The following is a 17816-nucleotide window of genomic DNA, read 5'->3' as shown; positions in this document are numbered from 1 at the left end:
ACATTGTAGGGGGTATGCATACCAATCTCTGGCACTGCAGGTTTCCATTACCTAGACCCCACTACATCCATTATATTTCTTCTACGGTATATAAGTAATGGATTCCTAACTTCTGAAAGTCAAAATATGGTGCCCCACATATTATGATATTTAACTATGCAAAAATCATGCATTACAAAAAAACAACAAAGCCAGTTTGCTTCAATGTTATCTGTAAGAAGGAGATGAATAGACCTAAATGATTTTAAAGATCGTATTACCTGTGTTTATTAAATGTGCTTACTCATACAGATGATTTTTTTTTTCTCTCTCTCTTCTATGCATAAATCATCTTACTGAAAAGGGATTAAACACTAGGCTTATGTGTACATTCTTTGTACTGTAGAGGTTAAAATATGACTGGCTTTGAGGTATTTTCTGCTTAGTCATGCACATGTGTTACTTTGGTGATAGCTCTGTCTGATCATTTTGGAAATGTAATATCTAGATCTGTGTATGTGTGTGTGTGTGTTTTTATCTGCCATGAAATCAGACGGTTTTATCTGGGTCATATGTGAAAGCTTATTTTGATAGAAGGTTCAAACACCATCTGCAGCATTTGTCAGGTAGTGATATCATGTTTTAACATCATCTTTGTTCATACAGAGTTCTTACCTTTTTATGGCCTGTTCGTTTAGTTAACCACTTAAACCAAAGACGTTTCCTTCACAGCAGAAGATACCCTGCCACTTGAGTGTTTAAATGAACTCCTCCTGTTTCAAGCATCTTGTAAACATGCAGGCATTTCCTTTCAGAAATTAGTATTGTATACATCAATAAAGATTTTATAACATTCAAATATTGTTTGTGGTCTTTATATATGTTGTTCATGTCATGATCCTAGCGACTTGCATGTTTGACTTATAGTTCCCAGGGAAACATGTAGTTAAGCTCGCTGTCGCTGAGGCCATTGCGAGTTTGGAAATAACTGTAGGTCATAGCATTTTAATCTAGTAAATCTGAGTGTAGGTAATAGGGTAGTGGGGGATTAATTTTAGTGAATGTGAGTGGTTCATTTGCTCAACCCCTACTTACATACTGTAGCACAGTTTGCGGATTTAGAGTGCTCTATATAAAATCAAGACAAGACGGACGATGGAGTCAAAATCACAAGGGTCGCTTCACCCAAATTACAAAATAACCTTTAGGCCTATCCATCCATCCACAGCTTAAGGCCCCGTTTACACGAAGGGAAGACGCAGATATTTTCCTGTGGTTTGGCCTCTCATTTACACGAAAAACCCAGTTTTTTTTTATCACAGAAAACGATTATTTCTAAAAACTCCGGCCAAAGTGGAGATTTTGGAAAACTTCGTTTGCACGTTTGCATGTGAGACAAACGGAGGTTTAGGCAGCCAAGAGAGAGAAAGAGGACGTGATTGGTTGCTGTTGTTGCTATTGTCGGGATTCTGATTGGCTAACGTGGGCTTGAGCTTCTCGTTACACTGCCACCTACAGGTCTGGCATGCTCTTGACTGCATATATACACGGGTACATATCATTGACATATATATAATGGACCAATAGATCCCGTTGCTCTGGACGGAGACCAGTGAAGGCTATGAGAAGCACTTTTCCGGTGATACCTTGCTTTACTGCGCAGCCTCCAACTGAGAGAGACAACATAAATGTGACGTGAGCAACCTGTCTGAAAGTTGGAAGTCTTCTGGTAGCTGTGCCAAGAGATATCTCAATCATTCCCAATCTTACAGAGACGGAGAGTGTAGGTGTATGTAAGGAGATAACATGGGCACAGGCTAATTACTGCTAACTAAAATGCTATTTAACATTAGCAATTAAACCTAAACAGCTAATGTAAGTCGAAACTGCCTGCAAGCTTCTCCTGTACTATACGGTAATTCCTCTACTGTGCGACAGTAAGTCACTTGGTTATGACACAATCGTTAGCCTATTTTTACAAAAACGTCTGCTACGGGGCCATAACGTGAGATACAAGGTAATGGAGCCTTTTATACATTGTCGTGTTTCTTTAGAACTAAACAATGGACAAATAGAGTCTTTAAACGCTTCAGATGTAAAGTTATTCGCAGTCAAGTGACGTAAAAAAAAAAATGGCGGTCAGTGGAATGCTAACAGGAGGTGATACCTTTGTAGCAACAAAATGGCGCCATCGGAGGTTTGAGTTCTGAAGCGAAGCTTACCCCCTTGGTACATATAAACGAACACTTTTCTGAAAACCGAGAGGTTGAAATGTCCGTTTATGAAAATAGCCGGCCACGTGTGAACGTAGCACAAGTTCCTTGGGGGGGGGTGTATACTTCCAATCAAAATAGTTTGCAGTGTGTTATTTAGAGTAACATGAGACTTTGTTTCTGGAAAGACAGGTTTCTGTTCATTTTTTATTTTGTTTTATAATATTTTTCAGAGCTTTGGCAACCGGAAGTGAGATTTCATCCTCATCTGGGGTGGAGGCAGTAGCCTAATCTCATAGACTAGACCTGTTCAAACAACTTAATGAATGTTGCTCAATTAAATACTTTATATAACCCTAAATAATTAACTGTAGCTTAATCTGACAAGCTACAGGCAAAAGCTAAAGTACATTGTTCTTCTGGCAGTTATTACAGCTCTCATACTTTTATTTTGACACGTTAATGTTACTTCCTGTCCAGAGCGGATTTGTTTTAGTCAACTTTGATCTTAAGACGTAAGACCAAAAATAACATTATAAACGAGACCTGTGTTCCATCAGATTTTCAATGATTATGCACATTATAAAAATGAGCCCGTATTCTCGCTCTTGGGTTAAAACATGAATAACAAAAAAACAACAGTTGAAAAACGAGCAGTTTTCCAGTTAATTTTTAATTTGTATGGACATTGGAAAAACGAGAAAACGGAGCTCATAGTTTTGTTCGACCCGTTTTTTCATTTTTGGTTTAAAACGAAAAACGGATTATACTTTAGTACCCTGACCCAACAACAGCTACTGTGAGTAAGCCGAGGTGTTTTGGTGGTGTTTACCTCCCTCTTGTGTCCAAGACTCAACACTCTGTGATTCTTCCACAACATTATCTTTCGTTATATCGATTGCATTCTCTTAATACATCCATGATGGCAACACTTCAATTAGCAAGCCTAAACACATTTTCTGAAATATTTCAACGTTTGCAACTGATGTCTTTGTTGTTAAATATGTTTCTGGAATCACTTCCATGTTATGTAGTCACGGTGGCCGAGAGGTTAAGGCGTTGGACTCGAAATCCAATGGGGTTTCCCCGCACAGGTTCGAATCCTGTTCGTGACGTTATTCTTTTTGCTTTATTTTCAAACGTGTTAAAAATAGAAGGCAAAATAAAACCCTATATTTATAACTAAGGTGTAACGTGTTTTACACGTGTAACTACTGTTTATTTGCCTTTTGCGCTCCGAGTGTGTCTGGTCCAACCCTAGACTGTATATGAAGACGATAAAACGGGCTTAAAATGGATAATTAATAATAAAGGTAACAATTACCCAAAATAACAAACTTAATGAATAACGTAGCTTCCTGCCTTGACATTGAACTCTCACATATGCTCTCTTATTCTCGCGTTGTTTGTGAATAAAATTAATTTGGTACAATCCAACTACTTTCTTTCTTTTCTGTAAACAGATCTCAGCCCATTGTCTGCTTGTATTTGTGATTGCAGTGTATTTAGAAATAAAAGCGTGGTAATTGTCTCTATCTGTCAACTTTATTGTATAAGAGCAGACAAAAGGAAATGTATACGTGTGTACCCCTTCACTATGTAGGATAATGGAACTAACCGAGTTTTATAAATTAGACAGGCACCCACTGACGTATTTTTTGGGGGCATTGTTGAAGCAGGGGAATGCATGTAACTGTTAGTGAACAGCTTGTATATATTTTAGACAGCGTTTTGGGGCCTAAGTGCTGTTAAGGCATATCTAACACGGGTATTTGACATAAGGCTTTTCGAACAACTTCAACGTTATAGGGCGCCTTAGTTAGATGTAGACTCATGACAAAGAATTTGGCCAGACTGCGCGCTAGCAAAGCTAACAGTTCCTTAGGAAGAGGCACACAAAGGAAATGCGGTCGATTTGAAAGTATTAACGTAAACTAAATGGTCAAGGGAGATAACTTATCTACAACTACTTTGCAACACAATAACGTTATATCTCAAGCTATGGTGTAACCTGCAGGCAGTAGAGAATTTTGTTAAAAACTAACCCCGACACATCTTTCATCTACCTAGCTAGCTAGCTAACGTTAACTCGCGAGCGTTGGCTGACGTTATGTGAAGAACTGCCGTAATGGCGACAACATTACTCGTAAAAAGAGTGCACATTGACTTTTATCCTAAAACTAAAAGAAGGCAGCTAGCAAACTAGCCTGTAGTACGAGCTACCTAACGTTTAGTCAAGTGTTCCTTAGCAAAGCTACTCCGCTAGCAAATGTGCTAGTGTAGTTTCTGTTTCGAAGAGGGCAGTTAACTGTTCGTTTCAGATCTTTCTTCCAGTGTCAGTGTTTGTTGTATTTGACTTGAATATAGTCGACTAGCTAGTTACCTTAGATGCCTTTTTGTCTATAAGCAGTTACGATAACGTTCGCTAGTATTTGAAGTAGGAATAAGTTAGCATTGACTAACCGGCTAATTAGCTAGCTGAGCTAACGCTGTACGACTGTAGCTAACGTTACCCACTACAAAGTAACGACAGCCAGTAGCACCGCTGCTGCCACCACTGGATTTAAGTGACAGCAAGGGGACGAACAGTAGTTATTTCTCTTCGAGACAACAATGGCAACCGCAACAGGCGAGGCCCTGTTTTTATTAAAGGATGTGAAGCCTGGGTCGAAAAATCTGAATATCGTATTCATCGTGTTGGAAATAGGTAAGTTAGTTGGCCCGTGACGTCTCTTCCGAGCCCATCAACTCGTGTCAACACTGTAAATTCACTGTTAATGGGGACTTTGACTTTTAATGAACTCGTACCATAGCCATACATGCTAGCAATTTAACCCAGGTTGGAGTTGTTTTGAGTAGGTTGGCTATTTTGTCTAACTTAACATTGCTTTGTTCTATTAGGACGAGTAACCAAAACGAAAGATGGTCATGAGGTTCGCTCGTGCAAGGTGGCAGACAAGAGCGGGAGCATTGCCATCTCTGTTTGGGACGAGCTCGGCAGCCTTATTCAGCCAGGGGACATCATCAAGTTGACTAGAGGGTAGGATTGATCCCACGCATGGAAACAAACTGACAAGTTACGTTACTTGCTCAGTTGACACATTAATGCACATATATGTATACTGGTTATATACCTGAGCAACTTTTTGTTTTAAATTATGGGAGAAATAATTTTGTCTTCAGAAGTTTAATTTGATGTTTGTGTGTTAGCTATGCATCCATATGGAAAGGCTGCCTGACCCTGTACACTGGAAGAGGAGGGGATCTACAGAAGATTGGAGAGTGAGTAGCTGGGCACAAATCTGTTTATACTTCAGTAAAGTTCTTGTACCTGTTGGAATTCTCTACTGCTCAAGCATCATACAAGACCAGGGCATTTTGTGAAATTGGTCGGTAATGTGTTGGTTTTAAATAATTGCTTTTAAAACATCAATACATTACATGTCATTTAGCTGATGCTTTTATCCGAAGCGACTTACAATTGCTATAGATCAGAGGTTGCACGCCTCTGGAGCAACTAGGGGTTAAGGGTCTTTCTCAGGGACGCACCGCTCCCAATCGAACCCAGATCTCCCACACCTAAGGCATGTGTCATATCCTCTGCGCCATCATCACCACCACCACCACCACTATATACGCACTATATAATAAACTTTTTTAGACAGAGTTGTATAATTCAAGAGCAATCACATGTCAGCGGTGTATTTTCTCTAAACAACTTAACATACTGTATATAACCTTTTTAATCCCAAAATATCACATTTACACTAGTCTCACTTTGGCTTTTATTTTCCATTGAGTAGCCTCCTGGAGAATAAGTTTTAATATTCTCCTTTTTTAAAAGACTTCATATCTAAATCTTAAAACGTATGCCTTACGGTCAGACAATGACCGTTTCAACCGAACACAATTTCTGAATGTTGTCTTTAAACATGTCTCCACAGGTTCTGCATGGTGTATTCAGAAGTGCCCAACTTTAGTGAACCAAACCCAGAGCTGCAAACCCAAAACAACCAGCAAAACAAGTCTGTGAGTAGCAATGCAACCCCCCCCTGAAATTGCTGCTTGTGTGCCCATAACATAGACTATATATAAAGATGGACCGCGGGTCTCCACTTCCTCCCACTGTAGAAAAGTGAAGCCAAAATATCCTGGAAACTGCGCAGCCATCTTGTAATCTGGAGCCAGAGTCTGCACCGTAGTGACCAGACAGTGGAGCCGCACTATCGAAGTCCCGGCTATACGCCTGCCCGACCAATCGCGTTTCATTCACAGTGGTCAATCATGACGTTTCCCCTGTTTTTATGATTTATGCCCTATACTGCAGCAAATAACCATGTGGGGGGAGATGAGGAGTTTTGGCTTCACTTATACAGTCTATGAATCAATCCCTGGTCAATATATTCACCCTTAGGTCGGGATATTTTCAAAACAGAAATAAATCTGTTTAAATAATGGCCATTCCAGTCCCCCTTTAAACATACCTTTCTTTTGATGACCTATCATAATTTAAATCTGATAACTTTGTGTGTAAAATAGTTTAGTCTTCAGTCCAGTCTTAACACTACTGGTGGTAGATTGATAATGGTGATGTTCTCTTCCACTAACAGGGTAAACCAGACCAGAATCAGAGGGGAAACTCTCCGCCCAATCAGAATTCAGGTACACCTGCCCCACCAGGTCAGTATATATTTCTTCATGCAAATAAATTGTAGGAAACTGAGTTGTGCATGTCCTCTAGATGGTGTCAGTCCAAAATGACTGTAGAATGTGGGTGTAGTGTGTCAGTACAACAGAAGTAAACTTTTGTGATCATTTGTTTGCTAAAATCTAAAATGAGACCTCTCGGCACTTGCATTTTTGTGTTATGACAATGGGCCTTTATTAGCACTGATGATGATGATGATGATGATGATGATGATAATAATAGCTCTGTTCTTTTCAAGTGTCCCAGTAGGCTGACAGTGACTCAGCATGCCTAATGCGCGTGTGTGTGTGAGGAAGGATGACATGTCTTGAGATGATTTTAATTTTTTTCCCCCTGTGAGTACTTATCTGTGTTTGTCAACCCAAAGGTAATGGTTCCATGCCACCGTTTAACAACAACCCACCACCTGGGGCACCCCGTGACACTGCATTCGGGAGCGTTGGGCGACCCAACGGCCGGTCACCTGGCAATGGAGCACCTCCAGTTACTGCTGCAGGACCCCAAACATCCTCAAAGTCTTCAGTTACCATTAGCAATGGCAGGGACCCAAGGCGTGCCAAAAGATGAAATTGGGGTTTGGGGGGGCTCATGTGGGAATACTATGGACATCCCCATTTCCCCCTGCTCCCCTTTTTTTCTTTTTTTTTCTTTTTTAAAAATGCATTTCTGCCCCTTCCCATCACAGCCTATATTGACTTTCAAAATATTGTATTAAATTATGGACTGCTTGCATAATTTTTTTTTTTTATACAGGCTAACCTAGTCTGTATAGTTTTGTCATGCGTAGTGCAAGTAGCGCTCTCAGTAAGCAGTGTGATTGTGACCTACCACTTAATGCGCTAGTGGGACTTGTATAGTCGATGGTTGAGTTGTGGTCAGCCTTTTCTTGTCTACACCCCCGTCTTCTAAATCTTACTGCAAATTGCCAGTTCTGTGCCAGTGTTTCCTTCCCTGTTACGTTCTTTCAAACTATACACCCTACTTGAACACTTGATGCACTTTCTTCTCTTAATTTATGTCGGGGCAAACTTGGCTGCCATTTAAATCAGGAAATCTGTTTCTGCTTTTTAGTGGAAACGGCCTTAAGTTGGTGAAAATGGACTGAATGCACAAGCAAAATTTCTTCAAAAGGGTCTTTGCTCTCTTAACCGAACTGTATCTGAAGTGACTCTGTGAAAGGTGTTAGTTTAGAATTTTTAATAGGTAGGTAGATTGATATTAAACAGTTTTTTCATTGAATAAGGTTTTTTTTATTTTATTTTTTTGTTCGCCATCAACTGTACCTTGATCAAGGTGGGACCACTTAAATGCTGGCAAAGCAGTGCACAGAATAAATTTTACAGTAATTCTGCTGCCACGTGTGGTCTGACAGTCAAACACAGGTTACGGTTAATGTCAAGTTTGTTACACTGCACTTAAGGTATAGAACGTCTTTAGTAATATTGCTATGACAAATTGTGACTGTTGACGTGCAAGGACCTTGAGTAAAGATTTTTATTTGGCTTTGTTCAAATATTTTCTGGCGATGTACACTGTGCCACAGGTAGAAACTGTACCATAGTCAAATCTTCCCACCACCACCACCACACACAAGAGTATCCAGCCCTCCATTACAGATAGGCCATGGTTTACACTGCCACCTTTAGAGCTCCATTCTGTCACTGACACACTTTAAATATGCCTCCCATCAAATTTCATGAGATGTTTTGATTCTACGGCACCATCTAGTGTCTACAAAAATAAACTTAGTTTAGGAGATGGTTCAAAATATGTGCTATATCAGAGTAGTGAGCCTTTTTAAGCAGGTTGTGGTAAAATCACAAGCACATCTACACTTTTACCAAAGGGAAAACTTTGGTATTAAGTATTCCATTTTGAAGCAATTATTTCATAAAACCAAACCCTGTTTCTTCATATCCTTTGTTGCACCAAGCACCGAAACATTGTCTCCGGTTGTCAATATTACCCCATTTCACTTTAGATTCACTTTCTTCTTGCTCATTGTGTCCCAACTGGTAGAGCAGTACATATACCATTTTAATGAGATTAGCTTTTCACATTTCAAATGACACAATGAATCTTTGAGCATAAAAGGGAAACTATTTTTTTCAACAAGATTAAAGTGGTCAAGTAGGATGAAATGCAAACAAAACATTTGTGTGTGCCACTATATCTACATAAACTGCAAGACTGAAACATGGCTGTAGGGAAATGTCTTTCTAAAGCTGACCCAGTCCTAATGTCAGTGGTTGATTTGAAGTGCTCAGACCTTTGATTTACGTAAAAGTAGAAATACTGTTAGAAGTAAAAGCTTTGCATTCAAAATTGTACAAAAGTAGTACAGTAAGTAAAAGTACCATAGTATTAACATCAAAATATACTTAAAAGTACCAAAAGGGAAAGTACTCATGCAAAATGGCTTATTACTGGATTATAATTTTGATTCATATTTGTAATCCTTTTAATGTTGCAGCTGGTAAAGGTAGAGCCAATTTGAATTACTTTACTTTTTTCATTTTTTTATTTTATTTAACCTTTATTTAACCAGGTAGGCTGTTGAGAACGGGTTCTCATTTGCAACGACGACCTGGCCAAGAAAAGCATAAGCGTACAAGACAACATACAGTTTCACATTCAACATAGTACGAGAAAACCGAATACAACAGGCTACAAAGGTACGGATTAAGTAGGCAGTTCAAGCCGGCACAAAGTGAGGTGTAAGTAAGTCGATGGATACGCGAGGGTGGTATGGTGATAACATAATATACATGAAATAGACAATCTACAACATTGCTGAGATGTAGTAAAGAGTCAGAATACAGTTAGTGCATAATTAAATTGTGGGCAAGATAGTGATGTGGATCCAGTGATCAGTTATAACGCAGTATATATAAACAGATAGTCTATATTAGAGATGTTCCGATACCGATACCAGTATCGGTATCGGCTCCGATACTGCCTAAAACGCTGGTATCGGTATCGGGAAGTACTGGAGTTTATGCACCGATCCGATACCACGTAATGAAGCCCTAAAGAAAATCTACGTTAAAGTAGTTTATTTATGTTCTTTTTCATTATAACTATAAAAGAAAGTTCTGGGGCATTCCTTGTATGCGTTTGTTCATGTTTCACAAAGAGTTTAACCTGAGCCAGACCGACAACAAAGAAAGAAATCATATCACATCCATACAGAGATAGTAGTATACAGATGTTAAAACATAATGAAATATATGACTCACTGGTATCGGATCGGTACTCGGTATCGGCCGATACGCAAGTTCAGGTATCGGAATCGGTATCGGGAAGCAAAAAAGTGGTATCGGACCATCTCTAGTCTATATGAATGCTGAGAAGTAGTGAAGAAAATATACAGTTAGTGCAAATATTTGTCTAGGTAGTGAGGTAGAAACATGAATAACACAGTATACATGAAAAGACGAAGAGATGAAGTAGAGAGTCAATGTACCGTATGTGCAAAGTGTGGACGAGATAGTGATGTTAAACAAGCGTAGCACAATATATATGAATAGACAGAAATATTTAAATGCTGTAATGTAGTGAAGAGTCAATATATACAGTGGGTACGGAAAGTATTCAAACCCCTTTAAATTGTTCACTTTGTTTCATTGCAGCCATTTGCTAAAATCAAAAAAGTTCATTTTATTTCTGATTAATGTACACTCAGCACCCCATCTTGACAGAAAAAAAACAGAAATGTAGAAATTTTTGCAAATTTATTAAAAAAGAAACTAACTGAAATATCACATGGTCATAAGTATTCAGACCCTTTGCTGTGACACTCCTATTTAACTCACATGCTGTCCATTTCTTCTGATCCTCCTTGAGATGGTTCTACTCCTTCATTGGAGTCCTGCTGTGTTTAATTAAACTGATTGGACTTGATTAGGAAAGGCACACACCTGTCTATATAAGACCTTACAGCTCACAGTGCATGTCAGAGCAAATGAGAATCATGAGGTCGAAGGAACTGCCCAAGGAGCTCAGAGACAGAATTGTGGCAAGGCACAGATCTGGCCAAGGTTACAAAAGAATTTCTACAGCACTCAAGGTTCCTAAGAGCACAGTGTCCTCCATAATCCTTAAATGGAAGAAGTTTGGGACGACCAGAACTCTTCCTAGACCTGGCCGTCCAGCCAAACTGAGCAATCGTGGGAGAAGAGCCTTGCTGAGAGAGGTAAAGAAGAACCCAGAGATCACTGTGGCTGAGCTCCAGAGATGCAGTAGGGAGATGGGAGAAAGTTCCACAAAGTCAACTATCACTGCAGCCCTCCACCAGTTGGGGCTTTATGGCAGAGTGGCCCGACGGAAGCCTCTCCTCAGTGCAAGACATATGAAAGCCCGCGTAGAGTTTGCCAAAAAACGCATGAAGGACTCCCAGACTATGAGAAATAAGATTCTCTGGTCTGATGAGACCAAGATTGAACTTTTTGGCGTTAATTCTAAGCGGTATGTGTGGAGAAAACCAGGCACTGCTCATCACCTGCCCAATACAATCCCAACAGTGAAACATGGTGGTGGCAGCATCATGCTACGGGGGTGTTTTTCAGCTGCAGGGACAGGACGACTAGTTGCAATTGAAGGAAAGATGAATGCGGCCAAGTACAGAGATATCCTGGAAGAAAACCTCATCCAAAGTGCTCAGGACCTCAGACTGGGCCGAAGGTTCACCTTCCAACAAGACAATGACCCTAAGCACACAGCTAAAATAACAAAGGAGTGGCTTCGGAACAACTCTGTGACCATTCTTGACTGGCCCAGCCAGAGCCCTGACCTAAACCCAATTGAGCATCTCTGGAGAGACCTGAAAATGGCTGTCCACCAACGTTCACCCTCCAACCTGACGGAACTGGAGAGGATCTGCAAGGAAGACTGGCAGAGGATCCCCAAATCTAGGTGTGAAAAACTTGTTGCATCATTCCCAAGAAGACTCATGGCTGTACTAGCTCAAAAGGGTGCTTCTACTCAATACTAAGCAAAGGGTCTGAATACTTATGACCATGTGATATTTCAGTTTGTCTTTTTTTTAATAAATTTGCAAAAGTTTCTGCATTTGTTTTGGGGGTTTTTTTCTGTGAAGATGGGGTGCTGAGTGTACATTAATGAGAAATTTAACTTTTTAGATTTTTAGCAAATGGCTGCAATGAAACAAAGTGAAAAATTTAAAGGGGTTTGAATACTTTCCGTACCCCCTGTAGTTAGCGCAGGTTGTGGTCGGAAAAGCAACGTAGGTGTGAAAACAAGGTGTTGCAGCAGTGGTCGGGAGAACTAGTTTTGCAGGCCGGGGCAAGGTTGCGGTGGAGAGGTGCAAAAGCACCTAAACAGATATATGCAAATGTACATTAGGGCTTGTCACAGACAGTTGGATAGGGTGTGTAAAAATAATACATGAAAGATGAACAATTAGCACGTGCAGCGATTGGACAGGAGGTTGGTGACACGTGCTTTAAAGGTAGTTGGTGAGATTTATCAGTTGATATTTTGTATTAATAAATCTAAAGTTGTCAAATAAATGTAGTGGATTAAAAGGTACAATATTTGCCTTAAAGTTGTGGAGTAGAAATATGAAGTGTCATGAAATGGAAATATTCAAAGTAGAAGCACTTTAAAATTGTACTTAAGCTTAGAACCGTTAACTCACAGTTGCTCACAGCAGGTTAAAAATAAGATTAGGTTAAATAGATAGTGTTGCTAAAAAATGGATTATACAAATAAATGCTATTGGAAAAAGGGCGCCAACGCAGTCCCCCACTACCACAAATTATGCCGATGAGATTCCCACATTTTGGGAATCGGCAGGGGTCAGCACTCCTCAACCAATACTTGAGTTAATGAACTTAGTTACTTTCCATTACTGCCTGACGTTTAGTAGCCCAATGGTTTGTCTCGCCCATATGTTCAAAACATGTTTATGTAATTCCACGTCTGACAAGATTGCAGCACTTGTGACAACTGGAAGTTGAAACACACGAGAAGTGTGGCAGGAAATGTGATGCTCGGCGCTCATGTGTCAACACAGCTGCGTGTCATGAGCTGAGGGGAACTTCCTCAACAGCAGTGGTCAATCAGAAATGTGGTCCCATCATGTGGCCTTTGTTTTTTTTTAATTTCACTGCACATTGATAGAGGTTTCAACCTTGTGACCTCATCAGCTGTCAGGAAAGTATTATATATATATTTTTCTTTCTATATAAATGTTTTATCTATATAAACAAAGGCATCAAATAATAAGGATATGAATCAGTTGGAAAAGCAGAGAACCAGGCAAAATTTAAATACTTATTTTTTTGTTTTTATATACTGCATTTCTGGCATATCTTAATAGTTCATCCAGTGTTTATTTTGAATCCATAAACTAATGGTTTCTCTTTCGATTTTACATACAGTGTGACAGCACATCTCATGACACCGATGATTCAGATAATGTGGCATGGGTTTGTTTAGGGGATGCCTGGTTAAGGGATAACAGTGACTATTGGAAATAGTCTGATGACTGATGTATCAACAAACACTTCACATAAGTAGAAAAGAATGGTTGGGAATTCAAATAAATAAATATGTAAAAAGCATAAGGCAAAAAGTCCAAGAACAGGTTGACAAAAAAAAACAACTGAGAAGTTAGTAGGCTACTTAGTCGTTTTAAACTACATAAATCCAAATGGGATTGGAATGTACGCAAAATAGAAAAATTACAGAGGTCTTTTATCCTAGAATAAGTATTCAAAGTATACTCCATCTACAGAAATATAAGACCTTAAACAGAATAACATCCAAATATATTTTAAAGTCATGTGATGTGAAATCATATCTTCCTTTTTGTTTTTTTGGAGCGAATCAGAATCTGTGTATGTGAGGCAAGCAGGACAATAGGCATATGCTTAGGGTGTGATGGGAGGGGTGTAGAGAAATACAGTGTTGGTTCCCTGTCTCTTTGTGACATACTCTGTGCCTCCTACAAAGAAGACGCCACAATGACTGGTGAGTATTTCCATCCTTAGAATAACAACTTACTTATATTGACTGATATTAAATAAATACATGTATTCATAGCAAACAGGCAGGTTTAAATGTGCAGCCGTTAAATACCTCACTGACATAAGTAATGGGCAGTTTGGCAAAGGGACAATTTACATTTAATATTCTGATGGAAATTCTGTGTAAGACGTAAAGAAATGTAGGCTGCTTCATTTTTTATTTTTTTTAAAACAGTAACAATGATGTTTTAGTGTACAGTGACTTAGTACGTATAGCCTGCTGAATGTCTGATCTGTTAAAAGGTACATTAAGTATTTTTGTTAGGCTTATGTTAACAGGTTTATAATAATGACATGCATTTTGTATGACTAAAATGTCATATTGTTTGCTGTCCTCAGATCCAAACACGTCTTCTTTTATTCTAGACTTTGGCTCTATTTATGACGAACTCAACTTTACTTATAATGACACCGAGTTCAACGTAAACCCCGAGACGCAGCCCTGCGACGCCTTCAGCATCCCAGATGCCGTGATCGTTGTTGTCAGCGTGTTTTACGTCCTCGTCTTTCTGCTCGCCATTCCTGGGAATCTGGTGGTGGGGCTGGTGATTGGCCTGAGCAAGCAGTCGCTGCCTCCCTCTGACCTGTACCTCCTGCACCTGGCCGTTGCCGACATCCTGCTGGCCGTTACGCTCCCCTTCTGGGCCACCGCTGTTACCAAGGGTTGGGTGTTTGGAGAAGCCATGTGCAAAATCGTCACCATCCTCCAAGAGCTGAGCTTCTACTCTAGCATTCTCTTCCTGACCTGCATTAGTATTGACCGTTACATGGTGATCGTGAGAGCTATGGAGGCCCGCAGGGCTAACAGACAGCGAGTCAGCTGGGGAGTTTGTGCTGCCGTCTGGACTGTTGGCGCTCTCCTGTCTATGCCGGGGCTTTTAAATTCTTCTTTTAAATCCGAAAGCTCCAGCATGATAGTGTGCGCTGAAAAGTACGATCCCAGCAGCGCCGACATGTGGCGGCTGGCCACCAGAATTCTTCGCCACACTTTGGGGTTTTTAATCCCCTTGGCCATCATGCTGCCCTGTTATGGAGTAACCATCCAGCGCCTCCTTCACATCCGTGGGGGATTTCAGCGGCAGCGAGCGATGAGAGTGATCGTGTCCGTGGTCGTTGCCTTCCTGCTTTGTTGGACGCCGTACCACATCGCAGTGATGGCAGACACTTTCTTCAGGTCAAAGGTAGTGCCGTACCGGTGCCCAGCAAGGATGGCAGTGGATCGGGCCGTGTTTGCAACCCAGAGCCTGGGGCTGCTCCACAGCTGTGTCAACCCGGTGCTGTATGCGTTCGTGGGAGAGAAGTTCAGGAGGAATCTGTTTCAGATCATGAGGAAGATCGGCGTCCTGGAGAGAACGTCCGTGACGAGAAGCAGCAGGTCTTCACTGTCATCAGAAATCACATCCACGTTCATGTGAGAACACCCAAGAGACACTTTGAACTATTCCCATAAATGAACCACATCAGGGTATGTACTGAAGGATCTCACATGCTGGACAGCAAAGTTTTGATACTGCATTTTTTTTGGCAACTCATATCTGGTGGGAAACTCAATCATTTAAAAAAAATATATATATGAAATTTGCCTACAGTTTACCTAAATTTGTAAATATTTTTTCATACTTTTCTCTATTTTTTCATCATATTGAACTTGGTTTACTATTTTATGTCTTAGCTACCTATTTCTACTTGCATGTTTTTATATTTTTGTTATATATACATATTTGAATGAGCATTGTTGGCGGGAGCCAAAGTTCTAAACGTTTGATTGCCAGCCATTGCTTCTCTGCAATTTTTGTGCACATGACAGTAAAGTATTTGAAAGTTGCTTTCAACCCTGTCCCGGCTATGTTGTTTCAAGTAAAAATCCCCTCTCTTACCTCAGTCAGGTCTAGTTCTGAGGAAACTGTGGCAAACATGTTTGTCAAGTTTCAATGTTAGACTATATTTCAAAACAATAGTACTATGTCACAACTTGAAAACCAACATCCACTGATGAACACCTTGAGATGCAGCTGAAAGCTCTGGGGGAAAAAAAGGAAGAATTGGACCTTGAGTTAAGACACTTCAGCATTAAATAGTGAAACATCTGACCAGTCATTTTTCTTTTATAAGTATAGCATATGCATGTGAATTATTAAATTGATTTTGTATTATTCAGATTTCCAAATCAATACCAATGTACTTTAAAGAGCATTTAACTTCCAGCTCAATGTCTACTGCAGCAAGTGAAGCAGAAACCAAACTATCCTGTGCAATACTTGTTGACTTCTTATACATTTTTATAGTAATGTATTTACATTTTTATAATTAAGTCTTGTTTAAAGTTGTATGTATATTTAGCTGAAGACAGCAGGTTGTCATTCACATGCCACACAATTTGTAATCTATAGTTGTATATCATCATTAAAGTTGTTAAAGTCATTAAAGTTGTATAGACACTGCTATCTGTTTCTGATTAATACAACACCATTGAGTCACCGCATCATATCACAAAAGCTTTTACGTTTGACATTAACAGCTGATAGAAGATAAAACTATTAATGTTTTGATGTGTACAACCACAGCTTGTTCCACCTCTGTACAGAAAAAAAAACCTTTGAAAAGTACTGTTTGGTTACAGAATTATCTCAGGGAAGTGCAGCTGACAAGGTGCCAAATTTTATTAAAAAAGCAGAAGAAGGAAAATAGTTTGCTTATTGCTATATTACAGGTCAGTCTTCCTTCCTTGATTAGGTTTAATGCATCCCACAAAACCAAATCAGAGCTAACATTGTCAAATTAGTTCAACCTAATTAATTAGCTCGCTATGTTATAGTAGGCTACATTACAACATAGTGGACACAATGGAACAAAGATCAAACCTTGGTGCTCTTCACTTACAGTCGTGCCAGCTCTTTGTAAATATCTTATAAGATTAAATAATAAAGCCACCCTGAAGTACCATCGGCAGTTTATTTGGATTTTCTACAAACTAGAAGAATGCACACCAGCAATTCAACAGTAGTGTATCTTTCCAAACACGTGCCCCCTTTAATTACTATGAATAATGCATAGACCCTGTTACAGTTTTATAGAGACTATTTTCTGGTAGAAAGAATTTACAAATGAAAAATAGTTGACATAATAAAATAGTATTATATTGTATACTAATAGGCTAAGTAGCCTACTACCATTCCTACTCTTCAACATCTACCAGTGTTTCCTTTAGGATTTTTTTTTAGCAGTGGGGGCAGGTCTGTCCGAACAGAGGAACTATAGGTCACTTAACATCTACAACCATGCCCGGATTATCCATAAGGGCACTTGGGCCAGCGCCCAGGGGCACCAACCATTCACAACCAGTGGGGGGGCACCACATGACACAAGCTTTAACAATATTTTCCGTAAATTGTTAGATTATTCACTTGAAATTGTTGAAAGACCATACATTACTCGTTTATGAACACTAATTTCACAATAATAGTAATAATAATAAATTATAAATAAATCAATATTACATGACCACTATCACTCCCTTCCCCAATCTGTCAGAGTTGAGTTGGTCCGAGCAAATGTATCATTTGGCGGGGGTGGGGGACGGGGGGGTTAACAATAATGAAAAGTTGCCAGTTTAACCCCCCCAAAAATGGCACCACATTGTCTTAATACGGGCCTGTCTACAACAGGTTCGTTTAAAGGAATATTTCACCGCTGGAAAGCTGAATATATCTTTAAATTGGGTCACTTATGTAGTAGAAATGTGAACAAAAAATTGAAATTGGTGCCTTCTAGGCCGAGAAAAGCCAGAAAATGTGTTTTGGTCTTATATGGATGAAAAACACCAAATCCCAGAATGCACCTGCTTCGTTGCTTTGAGTCCACTCC

The 17816-nt window shown here is 39.7% G+C and overlaps 2 protein-coding genes and 1 non-coding gene across 4 annotated transcripts; all 3 read left to right on the top strand.

Moving 5' to 3' along the window:
- The first annotated feature begins 3225 nt into the window (after positions 1-3225).
- trnas-cga lies at positions 3226-3307 on the top strand. Its single transcript has one exon. It is a non-coding gene; the product is annotated as a tRNA-Ser (tRNA).
- A 531-nt stretch (positions 3308-3838) lies between these two features.
- On the top strand, positions 3839-8402 carry nabp1a (nucleic acid binding protein 1a). The gene is made up of 6 exons (XM_039818769.1): positions 3839-4899; positions 5094-5232; positions 5403-5474; positions 6137-6221; positions 6803-6872; positions 7268-8402. Exons 1-6 carry the CDS (start codon positions 4806-4808, stop codon positions 7465-7467), a joined length of 660 nt encoding a protein of 219 aa, XP_039674703.1. The 5' UTR covers positions 3839-4805; the 3' UTR covers positions 7468-8402.
- Positions 8403-13791: 5389 nt separating this feature from the next.
- On the top strand, positions 13792-16400 carry LOC120569903 (C-X-C chemokine receptor type 2-like). 2 transcript variants are annotated; one of them, XM_039818076.1, is made up of 2 exons: positions 13792-13896; positions 14319-16400. In XM_039818076.1, the coding sequence occupies exons 1-2, from the start codon at positions 13890-13892 to the stop codon at positions 15365-15367; spliced, it is 1056 nt and encodes a 351-aa protein (XP_039674010.1). In that variant the 5' UTR covers positions 13792-13889; the 3' UTR covers positions 15368-16400. The 2 variants fall into 2 exon arrangements, with proteins under 2 accessions (XP_039674010.1, XP_039674009.1); XM_039818075.1 differs by having other exon boundaries at positions 14292-16399.
- The last annotated feature ends 1416 nt before the right edge of the window (positions 16401-17816 follow it).

This window comes from Perca fluviatilis, chromosome 12 (assembly GCF_010015445.1).
Source record: "Perca fluviatilis chromosome 12, GENO_Pfluv_1.0, whole genome shotgun sequence".
Classification (NCBI taxonomy): Eukaryota; Metazoa; Chordata; class Actinopteri; order Perciformes; family Percidae; genus Perca; species Perca fluviatilis.
This window is presented reverse-complemented; position numbering and strand designations above follow the sequence as displayed.

What these genes read in the sequence shown, in the direction of transcription:
- nabp1a (XM_039818769.1), top strand. Translation starts at nt 4,806, where the DNA reads ATGGCAACCGCAACAGGCGAGGCCCTGTTTTTATTAAAGGATGTGAAG. An exon ending in ATTCATCGTGTTGGAAATAG is followed by an intron (nt 4,900 to 5,093) that starts GTAAGTTAGTTG and finishes TTGTTCTATTAG; the next exon opens with GACGAGTAACCAAAACGAAA. An exon ending in ACAACCAGCAAAACAAGTCT is followed by an intron (nt 6,222 to 6,802) that starts GTGAGTAGCAAT and finishes TTCCACTAACAG; the next exon opens with GGTAAACCAGACCAGAATCA.